This window comes from Myotis davidii, unplaced genomic scaffold (assembly GCF_000327345.1).
Source record: "Myotis davidii unplaced genomic scaffold, ASM32734v1 scaffold1094, whole genome shotgun sequence".
Classification (NCBI taxonomy): Eukaryota; Metazoa; Chordata; class Mammalia; order Chiroptera; family Vespertilionidae; genus Myotis; species Myotis davidii.
Window position 1 is genome coordinate 318071 of NW_006285318.1, and position 22910 is coordinate 340980.

At 45.4% G+C, this 22910-nt stretch overlaps 1 protein-coding gene and 1 long non-coding RNA gene across 2 annotated transcripts in view; both read right to left on the reverse strand.

Moving 5' to 3' along the window:
* Positions 1–5949: 5949 nt before the first annotated feature.
* Positions 5950–7913, reverse strand: LOC107181890. Its single transcript, XR_001512599.1, has 2 exons — positions 7267–7913; positions 5950–7233 (listed from the first exon to the last, which is right to left on the reverse strand). It is a non-coding gene; the product is annotated as an uncharacterized LOC107181890 (long non-coding RNA).
* A 241-nt stretch (positions 7914–8154) lies between these two features.
* Positions 8155–22910, reverse strand: part of SMC1A (structural maintenance of chromosomes 1A) — a 29354-nt gene continuing 14598 nt past the window's right edge. The window contains exons 16-25 of the mRNA XM_015559026.1: positions 20885–21026; positions 19689–19834; positions 19444–19597; positions 18333–18443; positions 11754–11910; positions 11119–11273; positions 10851–11002; positions 9382–9451; positions 9012–9122; positions 8155–8591 (exon numbers count right to left, since the gene is read on the reverse strand). Of these exons, the coding sequence (XP_015414512.1) occupies positions 8508–8591; positions 9012–9122; positions 9382–9451; positions 10851–11002; positions 11119–11273; positions 11754–11910; positions 18333–18443; positions 19444–19597; positions 19689–19834; positions 20885–21026 (1282 nt within the window). The 3' untranslated portion in view covers positions 8155–8507. The remainder of the gene's footprint in view (positions 8592–9011; positions 9123–9381; positions 9452–10850; positions 11003–11118; positions 11274–11753; positions 11911–18332; positions 18444–19443; positions 19598–19688; positions 19835–20884; positions 21027–22910) is intronic.

The window sequence follows — 22910 nt, forward strand, 5'->3', positions numbered from 1 at the left end:
GCAAGATGCTGTGGGGCCTTGGGTCTTCTTTTGGATGTTCTGGGTCTCTCTGACCCAGCTGCAGTTTGTTAGGTAATTTTAGATTGCAGAGGGCCAGGTCATTCATATGCAAAAGCCTCTACTCACAGCTTGGGTGGGGCAGGGTCTCAGGGAATCAACAGTGTGGAGCAAACAGCTATGGCTGAACCTCAGCCCTGCCCTAAGAGGCCCTGGTTCTCAGTGTCCCATGGTAATCGTTGCAAGCACCGCTGAGAGAAAACCGCCCTCAAGTTCTGCCCGATGCCAGACAGTCCAGTTTCTCCCAGTATGAGTCTGGGTCCCCAGAGACTTGCCCTGAACTGGAGGTCAGAGCAGTCAGGAGCTTGTTCTCCCTCCTGATTGAAAAATACAGCCATGTCCTCAGTTTCCAGCCCTTTCCACATGCATCTCCGTACCTCTGCACTTTACTTCCACACCTACTCTGAGTCTCAGTGTGCTTTTCTCTTTCCTTCTAGTTGTAGTATTTCCACTCAGCCAGCCTTCCTGTGGTTCTGGATGATGTCCGTTTTGTCTTTTAGTTTGTATTTTTGAAGTTGTTGTGCGAGGCAACAATTTCCGGTGTTTACCTATGCCGCCATCTTGGTTTCTGTTTCGATGGTTTATAGTTTTTATCTGTTCTCTACTTCCCTCATCCCTACCTTCCTAGCTCTCCATCTCTTCCTTTTGTTTTTGTTTACTTTCTGTGAGATTTAATTTTATCTTCCAACTCTTCTATTGCATTTCTTTTCATATTGACAACCACATTTAAAAATTTTCAAATATCCATTCATGTTCAATTTTCCTTTCTTGTAATACCCTATTCTTGTTCAATGGGTACACTATTATCTTTAATCTCTGGGGAAAATAGAGGTATTTTTATATTTCCTTCTTTCTTTGAAATACCTACAGTGGGGCTTTGACTTATGAGTGTCCCAACTAACGAGTTTTTTGAGATACCAGCTGTCTCTCAGCTGATTTTTTGCATTGAGTTGATAGAGTAATTTGAGTTAATGAGCTCCTTAACGAGCTCGGTCTCAGAATGAATTAAACTCGTAAGTCAAGGCCCCGCTATATTTCATTTGGGATTTGTTTTTCCCTGTTTGCTTATTTTGGTCTCTTTCAGTTTGCAGACTTTTCTAAATGCCTGGTAATCCATGGTTGTTTACTTGTATTTAAGAATGTAGCACTAAAATCTGATTGGAAGCTCTGTGTATGGGGGACAGAGCTAGGTGACTGGTGGCTTTCTTTTTTTATTTATTTCTTAATCCTCACCCGAGGATATTTTTCCATTGATTTTCAGGGAGAGTGGAAGAGAGAGGGAAAGACAGAGAGAAATACTGATGTGAGAGAAACACATTGACTTGTTTCCTCCAGCATGATCCCAACCAGGTATGTGCCCTGGACCGGAATTGAGCCCAGGACCCTTTGGTTCATAGGCTGATGTTCTATCCACTGAGCCAAACCAGCTGGGGCATGGTGGCTTTCTTTGAGGATGATTGAGGAGAATTGACCACTGTGCTGCAGAGTCCCCAAATGCCAGAATGCAAAGATTTTTCTCCTGAGGTTGTTCAGTTTCCTTAGACAAGAACACTCTGGTTTTTGTCTAATGGGTAGATATCTGGCTGTTGTGAATTGTACACAAGGGGGTTGGTTATCAGTTTGATATCCAGCCTTCCAATTAATCTGTTTTTAATCCCACATCTCACTCCCACTATATATGGTTACTAGCATTGTTAAGACCCAAGACACTCCATACTTCTGCAGAGAAACATCAGTTCCTTCCTTGGTGGTATCACTTCCATGCATATGCCAAGTTAGGGCTTCCTCTGTCATGATTCATCAATCAACATTCCTTCATTTATTTCCCATCTTCCTGAAATTTGTTGAGATCTCTTTTGCTGATGGACCTGCTCCCATTCTCTTCATCATTGTGTTTTTATACTCTTTTTATTCCTTTGCTGTCATTTTAGCAAGGTCTCAGGTGGGAGTGAAGATAAACATGTGGTAAGTCTGCCATCTTGATCTGGAAATCTACTAGTCCACTTATAACTGTTTAATTTTTCTGATAATTATTTTTATATCTCTAAATAATATGCAGATTTTCTATTTATAAATTTATTGATCACTTTTATTTTTAAATATATTTTTATTGATTTCAGAGAGCAAGGGAGAGGGAGAGATAGAAACATCAATGATGAGAATCATTGGTCGGCTGCCTCCTGCACGCCCCCTACTTGGGATCGAGCCTGCAACCTGGGCATGTGCCCTGACTGGGAATTGAACCATGGCCTCCTGGTTCATAGGTCAATGTTCAACCACTGAGCCACACAGGCTGGGCTGGATTCAGGGTTTTGTCTCATGGCTTCTGTTCCTTGTGGCTCCTACTGCTTCATTTGGTCTATTGCTGTCTTGATATTTCATGGCTTCTGCTACCTTGTATCTCATGATACAAATGTCAGGTTTCTGAAGTTTCCTCCTTGCTTTTGCTGTTCAGTTTCTGGCACCACTTCTGCTGCACAAAAATCTAGTAGGCCATTGGCCAACCTAGAAATTAGCTGTCCTTGAGACAGATATTATCCCAACCTAACCATCAGTGGCCAGGATTGTGAGGTCAAATGGTACAGAGCATAGCAACTTATGCTTAAGAAATGCTATAAAAGGAACTGTGGGCACGGCAGGTTTGCTGGGGGTTTCCAGAAGGGGACAGTGTAATTGACAAGCTTTTTGTTTGGCCCATCCAGTATATTGATCTTTAAGGCCAATAAGTCCCACCTTCAAGGCTCTAGCGGTGATGGGGGAAGGGAACATAGGTTCCAGTTCTGGCCCCAACACATCCTACCAGTAGGACCTTGAGGAAGTTTCTTCCCCTCCAAGGGCCTCAGGAGGGGGTTGGACAAAGTCTGTAAGTTCCCTCACAGGTCTGACATCTGGGCATCTCACTCTAGGTTCCTGTATCAGGGATGTAAGTCGTACCTGGGGAAGTCCTCAAAAACATCTCTTGAGGTAGGAAAGAGTCAAGAGTCCTGGCTTGGAAGAGCCTCACTGTACACAGGCGGTGCTTAGCCCAGATTTATTGAACTGGATAAATCGTAGCTGGGGAGAGGGCGTGACCACACAGCACACAGAAAATGACTAACTTGAGGGAGGAATTTCACTTACTGAGTAGTCTGGATTCAGATGATTGAAGAAGGAGAATTACTGGGCTAGGGTAGGAATCTTGGCTATTAATGGATGTTCACTCTATCGTCTCAGTCACCCTCCACATCCAATAATCAAGTCACCAAGTCTGGTTCATCATCCCTTAACAGCTCACACCTTATCAATTCCAAACCATTCCCACTGCCCTTGTCTTTGAGTAGGCCGCCTGGTATTTTCAAGTTTCCTAACTAAATTCCTTGTCTCCTCTCCCTCATAAATGCATTCATTCTTTCAAAAACTATCTACCGGGTGCCTGTTTTGGGTCAGTAACCTCAGGCCCATCCTTGTGCTCACAGCTTCTTCAGAGACAAAATAAGCAAATATAATCCACTGTAGAACTGAACAACAGGGAAACTGCAGCCATGGGAACCTACAGCATGAGCATCTAATAGGATCCATTTCACATGGACTGGCCAGAAAGGGGTTTGCTAGTTCACATCTGACCCAGAGTCTCCCAGCTTAAAACCACTCCACAGGTATTTCTGGTGTGCAGCCACTTTGGGAACCACACTGTCCCAGGAGATAAATCTGGACTCTGTAGCCAGTCTGAGGCTTCAAATCTGGTTCTTGCTTACCTCTCCAGCTTCATTTCCTGCTGCTCCTCCCCAACCCAGGAAACCTCATGCTTCAGTATTTCTGAATGGTTTTGCTGTTTCTTGCCTTCAGGTCTTTGTGCATACCATTCTCACTACCTGGGAATTCCTTCCACTTCCTCAACTGGCTAATTCCTACCAGTCCCTCAGGACTCGGCTCAGATATTATCTCCTAGATTAGAGGATGCCTTCCTTGACTCTCTAAGCTACATGCCTCTCCTTTTTCTGTGCTTCTGTCAGAACACTGATCACACTGACACTGGATGGTTAACGGCTGCTTCATGAATTGCCTCCCCAACTAGAGTGAGCTCCTCAACAAAGACTGGACTCATGTTTGTGTGCTTGGTGTGCAACACCAGGATTCCCAGAGTGAAGTGCCCAATTGAAAGTAGACACTGTGGCCCTAGCTGGTTTGGCTCAGTGGATAGAGCATCAGCCTGTGGACTGAAGGGTCCCGGATTTGATTCTGCTCAAGGGCACATGCCCGGGTTGCAGGCTCAATCCCAGTAGGTGTGCAGGAGGCAGCTGATCAATGATTCTCATCATTGATGTTTCTAGCTCCCTCTTCCTCTTATAAAAAAAATAATTTTTTTTAAAAGTAGACACTGTCGTGGAGTACTCGCCAACTCCCCAGACCAAGGCTGCAGGGTTCAGAGTATAAGGGACACAACCTAGTGTCCTCCAATGAGCCCTAAGGATGCTCCTCAGATCCAGCTTCCTCTTGAAAAGAGCTCTCCTCTGAGCACAGCCTTCACTGAGCACATTACCTTGTGAGCACATTACCTTGTACTGAGCACATTACCTTGTGATGATAGGAGGCGGTGAGGCACAACAGGAAGGCTCTAGGCAAGCACAGAGAAGAATCAAGTTGAAGTCTAGACTCTGACACTGAAACACTGAGATCTCAGACAAGTTATCTCTTCTCTGATCCTCAGAATGTAAGATCCTTCTAGCAATTGTGTTCCTGTGTTCCAGGGCCATAGCCCAAGGCATAGCATGTAATCCTTTCCACCCTGTGAGGTAGGAATGTTATCTAGATCAGCGATTTCCCCGGCTTGCCGCAAGAATTTTTAAAGCTCGCAATGAATTCTTAAAACATGCAATAATCTGACTAGTCAGGGGCACTGACCTCTTTTCCCTTAGGTTGTCAAATAAAAAAATGACAACAGCCAACACAATAGCCATCCGACGTGAATGATACCTTTTTCATTTAGTCAGCTCAGCAAAAAAAAAAAAAAAAATCTGTTTTTTTGTGTGTCACCAAATTGTTGTATTATGTGCCACAAGATGAAAAAGGTTGAGCCCGGCCAGCGTGGCTCAGTGGTTGAGTGTTGACCCATGAACCAGATCACGGTTTCTCTGTCAGGGCACATGCCTGGGTTTCGGGCTCGAACCCATGAGGAGCGTGCAGGAAGCGGCTGATCATTCTTTCTCATCACTGATGCTTCTATCTTTCTCTCTCTCTCCCCCCCTTCCTCTCTGAAATCAGTAAAAAATATACTTTTTTGAAAAAAGAAAAAGGGTTGAAAACCGCTGATCTAGATTATTACCCACACCCTACTGAAGATTTCCAGGGGCAGGACCAGAGCACAGAGCTCTAGTCTTTGGCTGTGGAGGTGCAGCAGGGAGCTACTGCTTTTGATTATAAGCCCTTCTGTACAACCTTATTTTCCAACCTGTGTACATATTGCTTTGACTTTTAAAAAGGAAGAAGCTTCACAAGTGAGGCAAGTACAAATCCAAGGTGAATAAGCACCCTCAGTGGAGAAACCCCAAGACAGAATCGGAGGGCCCGAGTTCAAACTCTGTTATCTGGGTCACTTACCCTTCCTGGGCCTGTTTCCCCCTCTGTAAATGGGGAGAACAGCAATCGCTACCTTTAAAGGCCTGTGATAATGTGTCAGCCAGTACTTCAAACATACTTCCCTCCATCCTCCCTGCACGGCTGCAAGGTAGGCTTCTATGAGCTCCTTTCCTACAGGAGGAAACTGAGGCCCATGCAGGTGAAGGAATAGGCTCAAGCTGCCCCAGCTGGGATTTGAACCAGGGTGACTCCCGAACAATGCTTATAATTATGCTAGTACTTCCCAAACTACGGCACACTGGTGGTATGGGACTTCTTTGATTGAACACAGACAAATTTGTTTTGATTATACCATTTAATATGCATTAAAAAACAACGTAACAACACATAAAACCCGTGATTTCATGATATCACTACTTAGGATGAAAATTGAAGTTCATGATGTTAAAACTAAGACAAACTGAAGAAAAATATTGAGTAAGTGGTACAGGAGGGCAATTTGGAAGTATCTATTAAAAACAAAAATATAAATAGCCTATGACTTTTTCAATTCAATTTTTAGGCATTGATCACAGGTAAATATTCACACACACAAACACACACACACACACACGCACACACACAATGCTCCTATGTATTTTGTAATATCAAAACCATAAAATAGTCTTATGACAGAGATCTATACAGTGATTACAAAGGATGACATGAATCGATTAGCAACATGCACTGATCCCAAAAGCATTAGGCCAAGAAAGCAAATTGCAGGAAATGTCCATATATATCGTCTGCATTAAACACAGTAACACTTCCAACGAATTAGTATATGTAAAAATCTTAAAGTCTAGATAGAAAGATGTACAACAAACGAACAGCAGTTAAGGGAGGGAAGGAAAATGGCGGCGAGCGAGGCTACCTTTATTTGTAATCATCTAATTTCTTAAAAAGAGTGGATTCGCGGATGACTTGAGCAATTAGAACTGACTTAACTTTTCAAAAACAACTATGCAGTATGCAGATCAGGACAGGGTAACGGTCTGGTGGTGTGTGTGAACAAGCGCAGACTGACCTCGTGGCAGCAGGCTGTGCCCAGCACGGTCCCTGCAGCTAATGCAGCTAGTTCCCAAAACGAACATCAATGTGTTTGGCTAGGGTGTGGCCCAGGCCACCTCTCCCTACTTCCTCACAATCAGGTTGGGGCCCGGGCACCCAGTTATTATATACGATTGAAGCTACAGATTTCCTTAGGCCGTCCACGTACCAGGTAACCCCTCCCCCATCAGTGCCCAGGACTTTCCTAGTAACCAGGACATTCAGCATCTCCCAGATTTGGAGGCTCCTTCTGTTCCTAACAACTGGGATCAGGAGCCCTCAGGGATCCAGACATGAGAAGGCTGTATTCTGAGGGTTCAGCACCTAGTGGGCTCCAGGCAGGGGTAAGGCCTCCAGTGAGAAGCTTGACATCATTAAAACCTATGTGAGGTAGGTAATACTGTTAGCCCTATTTTACAGATGAGGAAACAGTGAGGCACAGAAAGGTCAAATGACTTGCCCAATGTCACACGAGCGAGTGATTAAAAAAATGGGACTAGGGCTCTCCCTCCTGGAAGCACACCTGCACTTCTTCCGCGCCCCTCCCCTCCCCGCCACCCCAACCCCACCCCCGCCCAAGGGCATTACCATTACCTTCCTTGCTCCCAAGCGCCTAGAGCCCTTCTGTTACCTCTACTGTTGTTTCCTACACCCATTTCTTCTAGGAATTATTTTTTCTACCTCTGAATTTTAAAAAACGGAACTAGAACCTGCAACTGTCTGTCCCTAGAGCCCGGGCTTTGCTCCTAGTGCCCAGGCCCTGTTCCTAGTGCCTGACCAAATCCTACCGATTTATTAATGCCCAGTTCCAATCCGACCTTCTCCAGGAAGCCTGGAGGTGGTGGTCTCCTCAAATTCAAAGTGCCTATACATGATTCAGCTAACCACAGGAACTCCTGAACCCAACGCATCTCCTTAGGAGGGATCACATGATTCAGCTCTGCATTCCTATCAGAGAGCCTGACAAACAGCATGCTCAATGTGTTTGATAAATACACAAATAAATGAAAACACAAATGAGGGGATGCAGGCAGTCTCATGTGGCTGCCTGACTCCTTCCTATGAGGTCCTGAATACCTTTGCCCAGTTCTGGGGGGCGGTCATACAAAGCTCTCTTGGAGTCAAATTCAACCTAGGTTCCTTATTATTATTATTTTTTTAAATCCTCACTGGAGAAATGAGGATATTTTTTCTGGTTGATTTTTAAAGAGTGGAAGGGAGGGGGGAGTGTGGGAGAGAGAAACATCGATGTGAGAGATACATCGATTGGTTGCCTCCCACACACACCTGGACCAGGGGCGGGGATCAAGCCTGCAACCCAGATACATGCCCTTGACCGGGAATCAAACTCAGGACCCTTTAGTCTGCAGGCCGATGCTCCAACCACTGAGCCACGCCGGCCAGGGCCAACCTAGGTTCCTTCTAAAATGAGTCTCCAATATCATATCATTATTTTGCAAATACAACCACATGTACACACACATACCCACACACAAGCAAAATGCAAGGGGTCCCACAGACCCATGATTATGGGCCGATGGAAGGCGAGGTTTCGGGGGAGGGGATAGACAATGGCCCTGTTTAGCTCAGCACCTCCTTACAGAGGCCAGGATGCTCCCTGTAGCTCAGGAGTTTTTGCTCCAGACTTAACATCACCTCTGTTCCTCTTTGTGCTCAATAGCAGCGCCTAAATCCCATGACAATAGCAAACAGGGAGAGGAGGTAAGGGAAGGTTGGAAGCCAAATATCCAGAGATTGGCAGATGGGCAGCTTAGGGATCCAGATAGGGTGGGAGGGCAGAACTGCTACTGCTCATTGGGATTGGGGTTGGCATCTGGGTACTTGGTGAGGTCAAAGGTCAAGACTTTGCTGATCACACAGTCCCCTTGCTGAAGGAGGAGAGAGAGAAAGAAAAATGAAATTGTAAGGAGAGAATTAAGAGGGGTCTAAGCATCCCAGAACTGGGGGCCTCAAGCCTCCATTCTACATACCTGCCCAAAGCCCAAGCAGTGGTTCTCTCTGGGTGTGAGAGGCCATGCTCAGTCCCGTGTGCCTCTCCCTGCCCACCTCTGCATGCCGCTGCTGTTTTTGTCTGGCTGCCTAAGCCTGGCCTTTCCATTTGTCCCCAAATGCAATGGCCCTGCCCAGCTGGGCTGGGTAAGCCTCCAGGGCAGAGTTCCAACCAGCCCAGATGGCCGTTCAGGGCTTGAGTCTCTGTGCTTCCCCGCCCCGCACCCCTTCACTGTGGCCTTCCCGTCCTGCCCCGGGGAGTCAAGCAGGGAGTGGGGCTGGTTCCAGGTCCGCCCTACCTCAGGGTAGACTCCAATGAGGCTCTCGGCCTTGGTGTAGAACTCCTCCTTGAGAGAGATGACAATGGCCTGAAAGTTGCAGGTCGACTGCTCCTTGATGTAGTTGGCCACCTGTGGAAGGGACCACCAACACACAGTAGGGTTGAAGCCTTAATAATACCTTGTGTTTTCCAGTCAGTACCAGAAGCAGAGGCGGCGGTACAGGGAGAGGAGATACTAAGAAGAGGCCACTGACTAGCAGGGCATGAATGACCCTGGGCCCAGCCTCCCCACACAGAAAGCAAACAGCAGGAAAAGTTAGGGCATATTCAGGAGCTGCCCCCTGAAACCCAGCCCCAGCCTAGGGATGCCCCTCTTTCCTTGCACCCACCTTGCCAATGTTGGTGTTATCCAGGGCGGCATCAATCTCATCCAGGACGAAGAAGGGGGCCGGCTTGTAGCTGGAGGAGGGGACGGGACCAATAGGTAAGCGACATGGATGGGGTAGGGGTGAGGCACAACAGCCCCAGGGCCCATCACTCAGGCCAGATTCCCCTCCACTTCTTCAGAGATGAAAAACCCAAGCCTTCATGTTCCTCGAGCCCCTAAGGCCAACAGACCAACTGAGCCCAGACCCACTGAGCCCTCCGTAGCAACCAGCCCTGTGCTCCCGGATCCTGTAGAATCAGCAGACACAGCCCTCCCCAGAGCCTCCAGGCTGGCTGGGGAGGTGAAGCTGCCCTAGGCTCTGGCCATACTCACCAGGTCGTCTAGAAGTCTGCCCTGCCCACCTGCAGTTTACTCTCATGTCTCCCTGCCTGCACACATGCTACAAAGTCCGCCTGCAATGCCTCCTCTCTCCCTGGCCAATTTCTACTCATTCTTTTATATATTGATTGCAGAGAGGAAGGGAGAGGAAGAGGGAGGAGAGGAAGAGGGGAGAAGGGAGGAGAGGAGAGAGGAGAGGGGAGAAACATCAATGATGAGAGAGAATCACTGATCTGCTGCCTCCTATATGCCCTGCACTGGGGATCGAGCCCGCAACCCGAGCATGTGCCCGGACCAGGAATTGAACTGTGACCTCCTGGTTCATAGGTTGACACTCAACCACAGAGCCACACCGGCAGGACTCTACTCATTCTTTACATTTCCTGCTCATGTGTTACCTACTTTACCTCCAAAAGCCTTTGCTGGCCAGCCCTAATCCTTCTCTACAGTGGGTGGTGCCCCTCCTCTGTGCATCCACAGCACATACCCTCACCTGGTTACAAAACCAAGCTCACTGCCTGCTTGCACATCTGGCTACCACTAAACCACAGCTCCTTGAGGACAAAGACCATGTCTGACTCATCTGTGACATTAATAGCCCCAGAGGGTCTGGTACAGAGCGGCCCTCAAGAAATGCTCACTGAATGACACTGTACAATCCAGCACTAGGTTGTGGGGGTCATATTCAAGTACAAGTGGCATTCAGGAGGGGAAGGTCAAGGTATGCTTTTCAGGTCAAAACAGGCTTCCCAGAGGAACAGGAGGAGAATGAGACACGAATGGGGTGATTGGTGACGGTCAAACTGTATTTGCATGGAAAAGGCTGATCAACAATCTTGTGAGCAACACTCTGGTGGGAGGACTGAATACATGCGGGGCTGGTGAGGGCATGCTGCTGAGATGAGGATGGTGGGGAAAATGGGCCTAGGAAACAAAGGCCAGGTATAGTAGTAGGTAGGGAAACAGGGGCGCAATTCCGATTCCACCAGAACACCGTCACCCCTGCAGATCTCTGCAGATCCTTGGGCCCCAGAGTCTCCAGTGGCCTAAGTTCAGTCTCTCCACCAATTGTGCTGGCGGGCACAGCCTTACCTATGAATGGCAAAGAGCAGGGCCAAAGCTGCCACAGTTTTCTCTCCGCCTGACAAGTTGTCCATGGGCCGGAAGCGTTTGCCAGGAGCCACGCAGTTGTAGTTAATGCCGTCCAAATAGGGCTCCTCAGGGTTTTCAGGGCCCTGGAATGCCTAGGGCGGAGGCAGATGGGTGAGGACTTGGGTCTGGACGGGGATCGGACAGGAAGCCTTGAGGGAAGGGCAACTGATGATGACAGGGGCTGGTTGGGTAAGGAGTTCCAGCCTACCTGGGCACTGCTGTTGCGGGACAGGGCCTTGTAGATCTCATCAATGTTGGTGGCCACAGATTCAAAACAAGCATTGAAGCGGTCAAAGCGCTCCTTCTTGATCTGTTCGAATGCCTGCTTGGCCTTCTTGGCTCGCTTTCGGGCTGCCTCAAACTCTGCCACAAGGGAAAGACAGGTGACTCCTCAGTGCCCAGGCTCTGCAAGGCTGAGGACCACGTTGTCTGACAAGAATGACCTGCAAATCACAATCTCCAGAGCAGCGATACCCCACAGAGGGAAATGAATGCCTGGGGAGAGTCCCAGGAAGAGGGTCCCACCACCAGCTGTATCCGGAGGACGGGCCACATGGTGCAAAGGAAGAAACATGGGTTTGGAGCCACATAAACATGAATTCTTCCCTGGGCTCTACCAGCAACCAGCTGTGTAACCGTCGCAGGTAATTCGCCCTCTCTGAACCGTAGCAGTTTTCCACTATAAAACAGGCATGATAACCTCTACTGTTAAGGCCTCTAGGGAGTTTCAAGTAAGAAAGCATGCAAAAACGGGAGGGAGCTCTTGGGATGTATAACAGGCCCTTGCCACGCCTCCAGCCTCCTGTCTTCATCTCGGGTCCAAGTAAAAGGGGGAAATCCTACCATCCGAGGTCTCCTGGAACTTGTCTCGGACACTTTCCAGCTTTTCCATGGCCTTCATGTTGGGGGCAGCAATACGCTGCAGCACGCTCTGCTGCTCATTCAGCTTCTGCTGCAGTGTGTTCATCTCCTGCTTGATCTCCTCCTCAGCCTGAGCGTCCTGTAAACCCCAGGCCCAATGACATCAAGGAGGGCCAGGGTCCACAGCCCAGGTCCCCAGAGATGCTTGAACACATGGGGACCTGCTCCTGAGTACAGTTCAGGTTCTTCCCCAGCTCGGTTCCTCCCACAGTAACCATCCCGCCACCCCCGGAAACCACAGGCTGATGCCGCTTTCTCATCTCTAGCCCTTCCCCCCAGCCCTGTCAACTTCTCCGTCTCTCAGGAGCAGCTGGTGGGGCCCCTCTCTGGCTCTCAGCCCAGGCCATGAGCCAGCACCATCCCAGGGTGACCTAGAGACTCCCACACAGGCTGGCCGGGACTGTACAATAAATAACCAGATCACTACATCTGAGCAAATTCCACTTGCGTTTGGTTTTAGGTTTTATGGATATTGCGATGCATGTTTGGGCTTGTGCCTTTCTGCCACTTTTAGTCAATAAATATTTACTGAATGCCTTTCCAGTGCCAGGCACCAGGGCCCTGAAATCCTGTGAGCCTTGGTTCCTGTGCTCACAGAGCTGGCAGACTAACAAGGGAATGCATACAAGTACATGATCAGGACACTATGTGGTGATACCAATATTCCAATCAACAGACATGTGGGGTTAGCACACAAGGTCACCTAAATCAGACTCTGCGGCTAGGGAAGGCTTCTAGGAATATGTTTAAGCTTAGGCCTGCAGGCTGAATGGTGAGGCCGGAGAGAAAGAATAGGCTTCTAGGCAGACGGGGGCATCATATGCAAAAACAGGGGTTTGCTCATAGTTCCTTCAAGGAATTTGAAGCAATTCAAAAGAGTAATCAACCTTAAAAATGTCACTGGGTGGAGATGGGCTGGGGGGAGGGGGAAATGGGGGAGATCTGTAATAGTGTCAGCAACAATAAAAAAATTCAAAGCCCCTCCACCCCACAAAAAGGGCAATTCAACATTGCAAAAGTGGCAACTGTGTGTATGTGTGTTCACGCGCGTGCACGCTGTGAAGAATCAAGGCTACAGGCAAACGAGGAAGCCTGATGATGAAGGGCCTTTCAGTATTTAAGAGGTTTGGAATTTTTCCAAAAGACGTGACGCTCCACCGAATGCCTTTAAGCACAGGAATGACATGACTATATATATAAATATATTTTAGAAAAGCCCTTGTGAAGATTTCTAAATACTGGTGTAAAGTGGTCTCTAGGATCTGTGAAACACAAAAGGTACTCAATGCAATGCTACCTTTCATCTGAGAGAAGGAATATGAATATATTTGCATACAAATGTATTTGTCTTTCAAAAGTACAGCAGCAAAAAAAAAGGATAATCCAAGAGCTAATTAAAATGGTTACAGAAAGGATAAGAGGTGACGGGGACAGGAAAGGAAGCTAAACTTCTCTTCATGTGCCTTATACTATACTTTTCGTTTTAGAACCATATGAAGACTACATAATTATAAGAGAATTCAACCAAAATGTGGAAAACACTGGGCAAAAAAATTGTTGGGTGGGGTGACTAGATAGAGAAGGTGAAGGAATTAGCTAAAGAACATATAGGAATACCCCATGGACACAGACAGTAGTTTGGTGAAGGCCAAGGGAGGGAGAGGCAGGGGTGGGTGGAGGTGGGTAAAGGGAAGGGGTAAGGAGGGACACCTGCAATAACGTCAACATTAAAATTTCTCAACAAAAAAATATATTAAAAACAATTGTTGGGGAACAAGATGTTCACAAGATGCCAAAAAATCACCCTAAAGTTTTCTAACTATGTACAAAGGTAAAAGTATATGTTTAGTGTTGCGAGATCTGGCCATGATACCTTAACTGAGGACCAAACTTAGCATCGTGAATATGGGACATCCTGACAGTATGTGCCTCCTGGCATAACGCAATCCAAAATACAAAGCAACACCAATGAAATGTTCTTGCCAAAAAATTACTTAACCCAAATCCATCAAGCCTCCAGAAGAGATCAAACTCCCAACTCACAGGAAGAACAAGTTAAGCAACAATGAAAACAAACTGACATATCTATAACGTACCCCTAACATATCCATTCTCTGAGCCAACACATAGAAAAAAAATAAAAGGCAACAAACAGACTCTTCAAAAGATCAGTTATGAAAAAAAAATAAAAAGGTGAGGGGAATATTCCACATTAATGGAAATTAAAGAGACAGAAGAACCAAAAGCAACATATGATTGGATCATAGTTTGCTGTGTTTAAGCTTTTATAAAAGGCACTTTTGAAACACCTAGAGAAATCTGAATATGGGCAGGATATGAAATTACTGTTACTCTTCTTAGGTGTAATATGGAATTGTGGTTATGGAGGAAGATCCCTTGTTCTCAGGATGCTGAACCATTTAGAGTTGAAGTCTGCAGCTTCCTTCAAACAGTTCAGCAAAAACAGAAAAAGTGTCTAGTGTAGAGGGAAGGGAATCGAGCTGAGAGAGAAAGCACACTGAAAAATAATCATTAGTGAATTTAAAGTGAAAGGCATATGGATGATCACTATACTAACCTTTCAATTATTCTATAGGTTTGAACATTTTTAAAATTAAAGTTGGGAAAAATTAATCACAATGCAAAACAAGAGCAAGCCCTTAAAAACTAAAAACTAGCCCTAACTGGTTTGGCTCAGTGGATAGAGCGTCGGCCTGCGGACTGAAGGGTCCCAGGTTCGATTCCAGCCAAGGGCATGTACCTTGGTTGCAGGCACATCCCCAGTAGGGGGTGTGCAGGAGGCAGCTGATCAATGTTTTGCTCTCATCCATGTTTCTAACTCTCTATCCCTCACCCTTCCTCTCTGTAAAAATCAATAAAATATATAAAACAAAAACTAAAAACTAAACAAAAATACCTGACTATATATTAAGTTGGTTAAAGAGAGAATTCTTTCAAATTACTTTAAAACAGAAACACATGCCCAATGACCTATTAGCTTAACAACAAAAAAGAGCCTCAAGGAAATCTTAGACAGCATTCAAAAATTAAATTGTTGCTAATAGTATCTTATTGTGATTTCCAAACTATTACAGAATAGAGTAAATATGTTACTATGTTAGTGTAGCTAGGAACCAAGATTTTTAGCAAGAGTAAATGGAGACTCAAACATAAAATCAATGATGTTGAACTGAGAGAATTATGATTTAAATTGGAAGTATGAATATAAACTCATGATACATGTTCCTTTAAAAGAAAAAAATACATTTTGTACCTCAGTCTACCAAAAAGTTCTAGAAGCACCAAGCAACCCAGCAGTTATAAGCACTCCAGTGTCCAGACAGTAGTCACTAAATAATAGCATTTTCCGACTAAAAGAAGATAAGAGCTTTTCAGAGAAATGGCTAATTCAGGACACGGGGTAGGAAATGTAGAGGAAGAGTCTGGAAGTACCAGGAAACAAGGAAGATATCAAAGACTACAAGACCTGTGTCAAAATGATTCAGAAGCCAACTTGAATGAGTTCCCACTAGCAAAGATGCGACAACTTGATCAATAAGAATAACCACCACCAGAGTACAACATACCAAATGTGTTTAAACCTCAAAGTTCATAATAAGAAAACAATTTAGTGGACATACCTTGAGATTGCCACAGAAAGAACTCATTAGCTTATAAATGGTAATAAAGGGAAAGAATCAAGCATATATATCCTGCCTTTCCTACACGAACTGTCCTTCAAGGGTAACCAAACAATTGAGAAAAAAACTCTCTTTACAGTATTCTAGCTAATAAAGAAGAAACTGTGACGTCCTGGTTCATAGGTCGCCACTCGAGCACTGGGCACAAGAGGGAGGCAACCAATCAATGCGTCTCTCTCACATGGATGTTTCCTTCTCTCTCTGCCTCCCTCCCCCATCCCATCCACTCTCTAAAAATCAATGGAAAAAATTTAATCCACTCCCTCAGGTGGATTAAAAAGAAAATGGATAGGGCTAACAATGTCTAAACCCAGTGATCATGATTGTTTTCTTTTTTCAAACATACACAAAAATGCAGAGAATATAATGAACTCCCATGTACCTATTACCCAGCTTCAATAATCATCAACTCAGAGCAAATACTCTGCCATCTATACCTAATTCCTTTCTATGTTCAATTATTTTAAAACAAATCTGAGACATAGCATTTCATCCATAAATACTTCAACTTGATCCCCAAAGCAGGATTTCTGAATCTCCACACTGCTGACATTTGGGGCCACATGCATTGTTTGTGTAGGGGCTGTCCTAGGTACTGTAGGATGTTTCACAGCATCCCTAGATGCCAGTAGTAACCTCCGCCCCAGCTGTGACAAGTGGGGGTGAGGAATATCTTCAGACATTACCAAATGTCCCCTATGGTCCATTTTGAACCACTGTTATAAAAGACAGGATGGTTAAAAATAAAATCCAATACCATTAACTCACCTAAAAATATTAGCAGGAATTCCTGAGCAAGAAAAATTATCTGGTCAGTGTTCAAATCGCTCTGATTGTTTCATAAAAAAATTTTTTATAGCCCTGGCTGGTATGTTCAGTGGTTAGAGCGTTGTCCCTAGCACCAAAGGGTCTCGGGTTCAATTCCTGGTCAAGGGTGCATACCTGGGTTGTAGGTTCAATCCCCAGCCCTGATGGTGTGTGCAGGAGGCATCTAATTGGTGTGTGTCTCTCACATCAATGTTTCTTTCTCTCCCTTTCCCCCTCCTACCCTCCCTCCTTTCCACTCTCTCTAAAAATATCCTCAGATGAGGATTAACAAAAACAAACCGAAAAAAAAATTTTCTTTTTTACAGGTTTTCAAAGCAAGTTCCAAGTAAGGTAACACATTGCAACTGGCTGACATGTCTCTTAAATCTCATTTAATCTATAAATTCCCCTTTCTCTCTTTTCTTTGCAATGGACTTAAGGGAGAGCCACATAGTCCAATGGGTTGATTTGTCTGCTATAGTTGATAAAAGTTCCCCCTCTGTATTTATTTTCTTTCTTCCCATATATATGGAAAAGAACAGGTCTTTTGTCCTTTACTTTCCAGTATGGATTTGGCTGAACGCATGCCTGAGCTTTTATTTAACATGTTCCTCTGGCACCCATGTTTCTTATAATTGGTGGTTATAAAAGCTTGATCAGATCCTTGAGTTTTTGGCAAGAATATTTCATAAGAACGTTAAACAACGATCAATCTTATCATGACAAAGACAGGACTGACATTCAGTGTCCACTGATGCGACATGAAAGGAAGTTCACAGGCACAGAGTACCACCTATGATGTATTCTTGTCAAAAATAAAAAATGAACCTGAATCCAGTCAAACCCTAGACTTAACTACCAGTTTACAGAAATACAGGGGATGGAACAACATGTTAAATAACATGATGGGACATACTCAGCCAAATTTGGAATGTAGAAAATTGTGCAGGTCCAATGACCCAGTTTCTTCCATAAATAGGAAGAAAAAAATGTTATAGACTAGAAGAAACCAATTCTAACATATGGACCTCACTTGAATCCTGATTTAAACACACAAACTGTGCAAAAGAAAAAAGATATTTATGGGATGTTCATGGAACTCTAAACATTTACTAAGTATTAGATGATATTAAAGAGTTGTGGTTATGTCTTTTTAAAGAGTCCTTCTATGAATGGAATATCTGGCATTTGATTTAAATAAAATAGGCCAACGGGGAGATGGAAGGGTATAAAAAACAAGATTGACCATATGTTGCTAATTGCTGAAGCTGAGTGATAGGTACCTGGGGGTTCATTATAGCATTCTCTGTATATTTGAGAACATCCACAATAAAAAGTTTTTAAAAAACCAATTCCCCCTGCTATAATGATGGATTGGAAAGCATCAGAAGCTATTTAGGAGGCTCCTGTAGTCCATGTGAGAGGTGAAAGTGGCCTGTACTGGTAGGAACAGGAAAAAAAGAGGACTTAATAGCTATTTAGGAGATAGAATGGATAGGGCTTGGTAATTCACTGAATAGGCCAAGTGAGAGAGGGAATCTGGCATGAGGCTCAGATTTCTGGTTTAAACTTGTGGCCAGCTCTGAGGAGAAGGGGCAGATTTGCGGAGGAGGGCTGGCATCTGAGATACCTGTGGGACCTAGCACAAAGATGGTAGCTGAAAGAAAGATCCAGGATGAGAAAAAGCCAAATGAGAAGAGCGCCTGGGACAGAGGGCTGAGGAACCTCTGAGCTCTGTCTGTGCAGGAGCCTGTTTGTGTGTGTATCAGGGAAGATGAGCAGCAGGCAGGGATGGGCGCAACTTGAGGTCAGGGAGGAAGATGTGCTGGTGTATCCGTGCATATAGGGGGCGACCCTGGATCATAACTCGACCCTCCCTCTCTTGCCAGCTTGTCCCTCTTTCTGGCCCTGGTCTCCAGAGGGTCCCCAGATGAGCTGACCTACTCTCTGGACAGTGGGAAAATGTCCCCCAACCTCCGAGGCCGATCCTCACCTTCAGATCCTCACACAGGTCGCCGTAGTCAATTTCGATGAGGGCCTCTCGTGCATAGATACTGGAAGTTCGCTGAGAACCACTCACAGAATCCTCCCCCTGGGAGCTACCCTGCAATGACAACAGGGAGTGGAATGGAGCAGACCGGCCAGGAGAGGGCCCCTCTAGAAGGGGCTGGGGCTCCTTGGCACCTTCAATGACTGAGAAAGCACCTTGTGGCAGGACAGCAGCTTTGAAGGCAGAAAGATCTGAGTTCAAAATTGGGCTCTATCGCTGCCTAAGAGTGTGATCTCCCTTCACAGAACCACTGGGCTTCTGTTCAAATCATTCTGTGGGATCTGGGCTCTCTCATCTCTAATGTGGAGCAATGCCTGCCTGGCAGAGATGTGGTTTAATTAGGAGTAATCATGTCACATGATACCTTAAGCCCTGGTGCATTTCTGGTGTTCACAATATTTTGCTGAATTAAAGTGAAATGCTATTTTGGAATAGGGGATGTAGGAGGACATGTGGGACTGAGATACCTGTCCAAGTAGAAGACAAGACCTACGCAAACCTCCTCAGTTAACGTTCCCACCCCTTGCTACCAATCCTCACTTCCAGTGGATAAAATGACTTGGCCCTTTTATCAGCTAGTGGCCCTCCCTTTCCTATAAGCTTCGTCACCTCTGCATTGCTGATGTCCCTTACCCAACCCTCTCCTGGCCAACCTCCCTCACTGCAGCTAAGCGATCATCCCTCAGGTCCTCCACCTTCCATCTTCCTTTCCTCTTGGCTAATGTCCCTCAATTGCTGCTCCTACCAATATCCATCACCTGCTGGAGCTAACAGCTCAATTCCTAAGGTTAATGAAAGATTTCATGTTCTCCTGGCTTACCTCCCTCACCACCGACATACAGCTCTACCCCCAATGCAACTTCCCTGTCACACCACGCCACTACTTTTCACCTCGTCTGTCTCCACAGCCTCCCCTGCCATCCCTCCTTATGTCCCATGATTTCTCTCTCTCTCTCTCTCTCTCTCCTGTCCTCCCAGGTCACTTTCACATTTTCTTCCCATCCCTGGTTAATGTTGCTCACAGCCCACTCCCAACACCAACCCTGATACTCACCTCTTCCTGACTAATATCATCCATGGTGCCCTTGGACAGTGGCAACTTGATGTCTTGCATCTTGCAGGCCTGTAGCAGGTTGTGGCGGTCACTGCGCTTCTGTTCAAGCTTGGTCTCAATGGCTGTCACCTCCTTTTGTAAATGGGTCATTTCCCTAAGAAGATCCAGGGAAAAAGGTGAGACCCAAATCCAGCAGGTTGCCTGCCATACCTACTTGCCCCAACCCCAGGCCTGAACCCACTCACTTGTTGGCGCCCCCCAGTTTCTTACGAATCTCCTCCATCTCGTGATTCTTGTCATTCACCTCTGACTTCTTGGCCAGGTGCTGATTCTTTAGATCTTGCAGCTGGGCCATGGTCTCATCTATGATCTTCATGTGTCTTTGTTCCTCCTGGTCCCAGCAGGGGGAACAGGACAAGAGGTGAAGGCTTTCCTTATCTCTCCTAGGATCTTCTCCTTCTGTCCCCACCCTTTTCACCAGTTTGTTGGAGCCTCTCTTCAATGAGTTCTGCTTTCACAAACCCTTCTCACCTCTCAAGCTTCTTTTATCTTATTCTAAATTATCTGGTTGCCCATTTTACCAGTTGCCTACTGTACAGAAGTTCAAAATACAGAAAAAGTATTTAGCGGGGATGACAAAAATCACTCATAATCCTACCAGCTAGAGATAACCAATCAATATTTTAGCCCGTTTCCTCCCAGCATTACTTATAGGACAGATCCACAAAGTTAAGGCTAGATTGTAATTAAAACTCGATATTTTTGATTTGTTATACTTGAGCATCTTTTCCACATCAAAACTACTGTTGTGAGCTATATAATAACATCAATTTTTTTTTTAAACCCACACAAACAATATGGTGGATTTTTTCTATGAGTACACATACATGAATGTTGAAGTATTCAAGTCAATCAGTACCTGCAGGTTTGAAAGATATACATTCCATGGAGTTAGCCCCAGGAAGAATAAGAAGACTGGGAATGAGTGGTCAGTCACAGGGGACTATAGTCTGATTGTTTAAAAGGGGAGTGTTTTGTTTTCATTTTGATCTTAAAGTCACATAGAGAGGACGTATTGACAACTTACTCTCAAATGGCTCATAAAAAGAATATGCACAGCCCAGACAGCATGGCTCAGTGGTTGAGCATCAACCTATGAACCAGGAGGTCATGGTTCGATTCCGGTCAGGGCACATGCCCAGGTTGCAGACTCAATCCCCAGTGTGGGGCGTGCAGGAGGCAGCCAATCAATGATTCTCTCTCATCATGGATGTTTCTCTCTCTCTCTCCCTCTTCCTTCCTCTCTGAAATAAATAAAAATAATTTTTTTTTTAAAGGAATATGCATCCACAGAGAGAGTCTGCAAAAGCAAATATGGCAACATGTTAATGACTCTTGGTGATGGGTACATGGGAGTTCTTTTCATGCTCTCTTTCCTTACCTTCTTGAGCTTTTCTATCTCATTTTCATCCTTTTTCACCGTTTGCTCCCACATGTGTACTTTATCCTGGTCCTCTTTCAGTTGGTTCTTTTCAAAGTCCAACTGGATGCCCAAGCGAGTCTTCTGATTCTCAAACTCCAAACTGTGGGGAGAAAGGAGAACTAGGCCCAGGTCGTAGGGATCCAGGGTCACTGCTAAATTTCAGTCACCACCCAGCTCATCCATCCACATCCACATAAAACTGTTCCCTGAAGTTGGAGAATTAAGTTCCTCAGCCAAGCTTTCTGGAAATGGCACAAGCCAGGGGAAACCGGGCCAAAATCCATTAGTCTCCCTTTAAACACTGGAGGACTCCAGACCCTCCACCCGCAACTTCCTAGATGGAAGCACAAAAAGGTCCACCTCAACCCACCAGCCATAAGTCCTATTTATTAAGCTTCTGTGTACTTAACATACATTACCTCTAATCCTCTAATCAACAGCTCCACAACTAGGTGTTATTATCCTCATTTTACAAATAAGGAGACTTGGGCCAAGAGGTAAAAGACCTTTGCCCAAGGCCACATAGCTAGTAAATGGCAAATGTGAGATGGAAACCCAGGCCTAGCACCAAACCCAGGCTCCTTCTCCTATGGCACTGGTGCAGTCCATTGTGGTGGGATAAGAGGAATGGTATCCCAACTCTGCCATTTACTAGTAGTGTACTCTCGGGCAAGTTAGTTATCCTTTCCAGGCCTCTGCTTCCTCATCTGTAAAATGGAAATAATAATAGTACTTACCTTGGAGTTACTGAGAGTTAATATGTATGTCCTTAGAACCATACCTGGCACCCAGTTAAGTACTCAGTTAATTGTAGTTACCATCATTACTGCCAGGTATTCGACTCATATTGACTCGTTCCAACTATGGCCCGTACATGTGCACCCCCACCCCAAGATCCCATAACTTCTAAGGGGTAGTAGAGCTTGGGTAGCAAAAAACCATGGAGAAAATACTAGATTCCTGCTATTGCCCTCCTCACCATCTCTTCAGAACTCAAAGAATATGTAACCAGCATACAGATACTTCCAGCGGCCCCACACCCCCAATGTGGTGTCATAGATGCTGCCAGATGTCATGCTGGCAGTTTAAACCTATTAGTCACTATAATCCAAATGAAATGTAATTGACTCTATAATTTTGAGCTATTCAATTTTAAGTCCAATCTCCTAAGCATGACTCATAAAGCCCTCTGTGATCTGGCCCCCGCTGACCTCTCCACCATCCCCGCCTTCCACCTGACCCCGTTTCTATGCTGCAGACATTCAGAACTCTTTAGTTTCCAGAACAAGGCATGATCCCTCACACCTCTGAGCATGCTGTTCTCACTGCCTGGGACTTTGCTGCCCGGCTGGCTAAATCCTACTCACTCTACAGGTCTCCATTTCATCATTCCTTGTTCTGTAAAACCTTTCCCGAAGGCTGTGATCAGGTTCCTAGTTTCTATTACACTTTGTTGGATTCCTCCCTGCATAACCGTTGAGCTAATCACATCCCACGGTTCCTAACGCATTTATGATTGCTGTCTGTGCAAGACCCTTCCTTTGCCTCCTCTGCTTCACTCCCTGATTTTCACTCCCCTTTTCTTCTTTACAGTGAGCGTGCACTCCAAAGCGACAGATATATATACACACATACACAAACATATGTACATAGCCTTAAAATGCATACCCTTATAAAATGTCATTTTGTTTTTCAACTTACACAAATGCATGGTGCTGTACATTTATACAGGGCACTGCCCATAAATCTAGTTCTTGCTTTAAACAGCTATAGAGTATTCAGGAGTCTGTAGATTCATCACATTTCACTTATACTTTCCCTCATAATGGCTGTCTACATTGCACCAACATCCTACTACCGAATTATGACAAGATAAACGGCCCTGAATGTGTCTCTCTGTGACCCTGTGACAAGACTCTCTGTGATACATACCCAGGTGTGGCTTTGCTAAGTCACAGAACTGCCGGAGACTTATTTTCACTGA